This window comes from Sinocyclocheilus grahami, unplaced genomic scaffold (genome assembly GCF_001515645.1).
Source record: "Sinocyclocheilus grahami isolate Dianchi unplaced genomic scaffold, SAMN03320097.WGS_v1.1 scaffold991.1, whole genome shotgun sequence".
NCBI classification, from domain to species: Eukaryota; Metazoa; Chordata; class Actinopteri; order Cypriniformes; family Cyprinidae; genus Sinocyclocheilus; species Sinocyclocheilus grahami.
This window is the reverse complement of record NW_015506170.1, coordinates 177080-183407: the sequence shown is the minus strand read 5'-3', so window position 1 is coordinate 183407 and position 6328 is coordinate 177080. Positions and strand designations below refer to the sequence as shown.

The 6328-nt window shown below is 38.3% G+C and overlaps 1 protein-coding gene across 1 annotated transcript in view; it reads right to left on the bottom strand.

The window, feature by feature from the left end:
- The window catches only part of LOC107565274 (Down syndrome cell adhesion molecule-like), an 83299-nt gene that overhangs the window by 10964 nt on the left and 66007 nt on the right, over window positions 1–6328 (bottom strand). Inside the window, exons 15-20 of the mRNA XM_016250496.1 lie at window positions 3085–3240; window positions 2801–2934; window positions 2401–2554; window positions 832–949; window positions 364–524; window positions 165–263 (exon numbers count right to left, since the gene is read on the bottom strand). Of these exons, the coding sequence (XP_016105982.1) occupies window positions 165–263; window positions 364–524; window positions 832–949; window positions 2401–2554; window positions 2801–2934; window positions 3085–3240 (822 nt within the window). The remainder of the gene's footprint in view (window positions 1–164; window positions 264–363; window positions 525–831; window positions 950–2400; window positions 2555–2800; window positions 2935–3084; window positions 3241–6328) is intronic.

Sequence of the window (6328 nt, the reverse complement as noted above, 5' to 3'; positions counted from 1 at the left end):
TTTTTTTTTGCCATTCCCCCTACAAAAACGAAACCGATTTTAATACAATATGCCAAAAAAAAGAAAGAAAGATTTTTGCATCATGATCAGTTGAAAGATGGAACACAGTTTTATTCTCTTTTTTTCTGTTTTGTTTTTCTCTGCTGAAGGTGGAAGCGGCTCACCTCTAATGGAGCTCCCACCGTTGTCTCCTGGTATCCAGGACACAGTAATGGATGTGGTGGTTGTCTTGGTCACAGTGAGTCGAGGTTGGTCAGGGGGGACTGAAGATGATATTTATACAGTGAGAAACACTGCTTAATAACTGACACATTGAGGAGGCTATACAGAAAGGGCCCATCCTGCCCGACTTTCACACCTCACCTTGAACCTGAAGGTTCAGAATTATTTCATCCGTTCCCCAGTTATTGCTAGCGACACACGTGTAATACCCAGAATCCTCTGCTTTCACAGTCTTAATGACGAAGCTGCCATTTCCATGGATACTGCGTCTTCCATCAATGACCGCAGGGGCCGGGCTCCCGCTGACGAGAAACAGTGTGAATCGTCAATGAGAGGGGCAGAGTTTGACATTTCCCAGCATTCCCCAGTGACTGATTCTACTCATAGGTATTCAGATGCTTGTGTTTGCTCTTAATGAAAGGCTAGAGCTGCACTGCAGTATGTTCTTCGCTATAAAACTGAACTCAGCATACACTGTTATAATACTGAACTCAGCATACATTGTTAGCATGTTTGCCTTAAATCACATGCTCATACTCATGTTAATATTGTTTTTGTGAGTGTATGTTCTGTACATTCTTGTCTGCGCCCATGAATAGGTGTATTTACCTCTCTTTCAGCCATTTAATGGCAGGAGGTGGATCTCCGACCGCCCTGCAGGGTAAAATAACATCCCTCATCCATGGTGTTGTAACAGTACCACTGAAGGTGAGGATTTTGGCAGGAGCTGCCACAAAAAAAAAAAAAAAACACCACAAGATTAAAATAACACCACAACTGATTATTTTATTGATTTTATGAAAGCTTAACATCTCACAATTTTGGTATAGAACACAATCATTGCAAATTACACCGTCTTACACTACCATTCAAATGTTTGGGGTCAGTATTTTTATTTATTTAAGTTGCTACATTAGATAGCAGAATATTTTCTCCTCAAATGCTGTTTATTTCATAGAAAGACACAAAATATTTCATTAAAATGTTAAATGTTAAAAGTCATTGCTAAAATGGCTCAGAAAAGTGATGTTAGATTTGCTAAAAGCTCCTGCAGCGTTTGTTCGCAGATGCCAATTGGTTTGATTTTTTATTTTATTTATTTCTTTTTTACTGCAATGACATTCAGGGCCCTCTTTTTATGCTCTAAGTGCATGGTCTAAAGCGCACGGCGCAATTGTGCTTAGGGCGTGACCGAATCCACGCGCCCGGCAGATTGTCTACAATGGTTGTCCCTATTCTCTTAACGAGTAATGGGTGTGTTTTGGGCGTAACATGCCATAAACAAATCAGTCTCATCTCTCATTCCCTTTAAAAGCCAGTTGCGCTCGCGCCATGGAGGAATTTACAAGCGAAAAAACTGAACGCTTCTCTAGTGAGGGAACGGTTCTGCTCGTGCGCGTGATTCTGATACATGCAAAGACTATCCATTATGACATGTAGGCATTTTTATATTTATGTACAAAATAATAATTATTTACATTTTAATCCTTTAATTTTTAATAATGTTTGTGTGCTGCTGCGCATCCCTGTGTGTGTAATAAGCAAAGTGTACGTGCATTGTGCACCCGCCTATAGTTATAGCTATAGCTATATTACTAACGCGCTCTTTAAATAACAAAACAAAAAAATTGCGTCAGACTTTAGACCAGGTTTTTGTTGGTCAACGGCACAGTCTATTTCAGTTGCCTCGAAATAGCAACGCGCCAGCAATGCGCCTCAACACACCTCGTATTCAGACCAGCACGCCCATGGGCGCACAAATGGGCGCAAATGCATTTGCTATTTAAACAACGTGGCACAGGACGTGAAAATGACAACTGCGTCGGGCTGAAACTAGCAAAAAACACTTGGCGCCGCATTGCACCGTGTGTATGATAGGGTCCTCAGATGTTTTAAAATGTCTCCACCATAAAGTCCCTCAATAATTTAAAGTCACTGTATATTTCAAAATATTTTCCCATATACTTTGGTACACTATGACATATTTTTGGATCTGAAGATGCTCATGGCTTATTGGCATGCTCCTCATGGGAAGGCCCAAAAGAACTCAAAATACAACTAATTACTCCAGAATGGGTGATTTACAGAATGACTGAATAAGAGGTTTAACTTAAAAACATCCCCCTAAAACCAAAGACCAGCTGCTTTGCTTCTGAAGAACAAAGGTAATCGACTCACCTTTTGCCAGAGGTTCCACGGTGATGACATCACTGCTGTTCCCCCGGCCGGCCGCAGTCACCGCCATCACCCAGATGCTGTACTTCCTGTTGCGACTGAGATTGTGAACCCGGTACAGGAATTCATCTGGGGCCACTTCAAACTCACTGACCACCTGAACGAGACCCAAAACAAATGATTGATGGTTAGTCCTTGTTGTGTCTTCCATCGGTTGACAGATTAACAGGTCGACAGCGTCACAATTTGTGTCACATAGTAGAAGCTATATAAACATCACCTTTAGCTCCATGGCACAGTTCCGGCTCTGTGCTAAAATCCTTTGCACTCCCACACGCTGTTTAACACTGACTTAATAGCCAGCCTGATATCTCTCCTGTTAGTATGAGAGCAGTAGTCTTACCGTGGGATACGAGCTGGAACAGAAGACTGTGTATTTCCTAATGACACCATTCAGCTTCAGCGGCGGGAGCCAAGAAACATACACCACAGAGCTGGAGGCTGCAGCTGCCTTCACCCCGCCGGGCGGACCTGGCACTGCAGAAAAAAGATTCAGGCAGTTTGGAGAGATCTTTACTAACTTTTTAACAGATTGGCAAACAGAAGGACAAAATTTGACAGTAGTGAAGTTCCACAACAGAAGATCTTTTTTGCATGACTGAAAGAATGGACGTCTGCCAGTCGTACCGTCCTCTTTGGTGCGGATGTAGATCTGGTCGCTGCGTACTCCGTCTCCTGCTCTGGTGAAGGCCAGCACCTGGATACTGTAGTTGGTGTATTTCTCCAGACCCTCCAGCTCCAGCTGGGCCTTCTGGGTAGTGACGTTTCTGATTTCCCCTAGTTCTGTATAAACAACAAGACTTTACAATCGTTCTTAAGACTCTCTGTCAACTGATATAATAAGCACAATACTACTGCCAGCCAATGAGATTTCTAAAATTAAGTGAACATTGATATTATACAATATTTATTGTAAATTAAAAAAAAAAGGCTTTGCAAAGGAAATGCAATTTTAACCCTGTAATGCCTGACACAAATAAAAGTCATAAAAATGCACTTTTATAAAATAGAAAAGTGTACTGAACCTTTAGACAAAATATAAAAAGAAAATGTAAACATTCATAGATCATACACCAGGCTTTTATGGCTCTTATAAATTATGGAGCTCACACTCGAGAAAAAAACTCCTCAATTTTATTCAAAGGCCCAAATTAAGCAAAAATATTTCTATTATATTAAAAGGCTTTTGCCCAGCGATAATACCATACTGGTGTGAAATTATGATATTGTGGCAAAACCGGAGAGAAGGTCAAAAAATGTGGTCATATAAAATAAACTATTGAATCACTGTTGCAAAAAGGTGCTCGGGATAGTTCACCTAAAAATTTAAATTCTATCATCATTTACTCACATAAAAATATATATATTTCGAAGAATGCTGGTAACCAAACAGTTGCTGAGGGATGTGTGAGAATAGCCGACCAGTAGACTAAATGGAACCGCTGCTGCTAGTCGACATTGGAAATACTAGTCAACTTGTCGAAATGTAATCATTTTAATATTACTTAAAAAAAAATAATACACTATTTTGAAAAGTGGATATCTGGAATTGATAACAAATTAATTTAATTTCACCTCAGACCTTGCATACATGCACTTTTTTTTGTGTCACTCAGTGCCTGCTCAGAAATGTCGGCTTGGAAGACAAGCCATCTAAAGTCTTTGGACAAGCAAGGTATGGGAGCGTATTTACTGGTTTAAATGGGGAAACATTATGAATGAAAAGGAACTGACTTTAGAAAGATTTATTTGACATTTTTATTTTGTTATCTTCGCATAATGCCTAATAAAATAAGTGTTTATCAGCGCAGCAACCATGGTAACCGCTATGTTTCTGCTTGTCCAAAAGCGCCACCTAAAGTCAGAGAGTGAATTTGCATTTTCATTCAGCACGTCTGCTGCTTTTGTTGCTGTCAGTGTTGTAAACTTTAACGGTTTAATGGAAAATAAGTTCAGTCATGAGAAGTCTCGGGATAGATTGTAAAATCTTTATTAATGTAAATAGAATGTGCATAGGTTTGGTCTCGGCGGACTAGATCTGCTACGCTGCTGCTACAGAGCAAGTAGGTTTGCTTCTGCTAAATGCTCGGATCATAAAATTAAAAGGAAACATGCTGCTGCTGCTAAAGAAAGGAAAATCCCTGTAGCAGATCTAGGCAGGTGGTGTTGGGGAGGCGGTGGGCTAGGATGAGGACACGCATAGCGCGCGGACATAGCATTCACTGTATACGTCCTGGTTATATAGGTAAACGGTAATGAGTATGCGAATCCGATTGGCTGGGAACATTGAATTGAATGAACCAATTAGAATGCGAGTAGAGTTTTATGGCTGAACTATTCATAACAACTCGAATAATAAGGTATCTGGAATTATTTGACTGTTTGATTCATAGATTAATTATTCCAAAAGGTTACACAATTTCCATTTAAACAACTTATTAGTTGTAGTGCACATCGCTATTACTGATAGCATTTGACTTCCATAGTAGGGAAAAAAATATTATGGAAGTCGATGACACCCAGCAACTGTTTAGTTATCAACATTGTTCAAAATATTGTTAAATAATGAACAATGCACACCCATGAAGGATATAGGGCAGACACTGAGACTGTCTGCAGCTATCCAGCAAAGTTGCAGGTTTCAAATTTTTAATGTCTCCATTTTTTCCTGCTATCTATAGTTCCTTTAGCACTCTAGCTGCTGCTGCTGCTGTTGGATGGAAAAGAACCGCTGTCTTTTGCTGCTCGGTGCTTTGTCCCCGATTTGCCCGGGCTGAATTCTACTGCTTCATAATAAGGCAATTTATAAGCAAATAGCTCCTGGAAAGAGCCGGATTGACATAATGTGTGCTTTGAGTTTGTTCTACTGAGCACAAGTTGATCGAGAGCCATAAAGCAGCCAATTAAACAGGTGTGCAGAATGTGTTATGTTGCTCTCTGGTTTGTGTGCTGCAGCGCTGAGTGATCGATTAACTAACCTCACAGTCTAAATCACTCATGAGAGGCCTATTCAGACAACTGACTGGCACAACACTTATGAAAAGAGACTACTTACTGCATTGGGGATGACATTAGGTATGTATTTCAGTATGTAGTAAGCCAGTATGCCGGTACTAGACATAAAATTGCATATTGGTACTACAGAGTCCTTGCATAGATGCATGTATTGATATCAGAGACCAGGTTGTGGATAACATTATCCTAAAAAGCATACTTTAAAATGTGAAAATAGCATGCTAATGTGCTATGATTTGGGATGCAATATTAATCTGTCACACTATATAGTATACACTATATAATATACCTTTTCAACTGGGAATTCTTCCTCTTTAAGCCAAAATAAACTTAATACCAATATGCATAATGCCCATATGTGAATATTGAAATGCAGTTTCTTTTGGCTTTAAAAGGAAGAATTCCCAGTTGAAAAGGTATATTCTGCCCTCTAGTGGTCCAAGGATGCAAAATGTGTATAATAATAATAATAATAATAGTTATATATAATAATATATCTCTATAATCTCTCACTTTATACTACTTTATTATATTATATTATTATTTATACACACTATAAATAATTACAGTGTGTATAAATAATATATTATATATAATAATAATAATTAGTCTGTGTGTACACACATACCAATTATAAAAAGTAATAAAATATAATAAAGTACATTATATATAAATTTATTATTTATTATACTTTGTTATTATTCATAATTAATGTACTCTGTGTGTGTGTATGCATAAATTACAATTTATTATTATTCAAATGTATGTGTGTGTATATATATATATATATATATATATATATATATATATTTTTCTATATATTATTTATGCTCTCTCTATATATATTAACGAACGC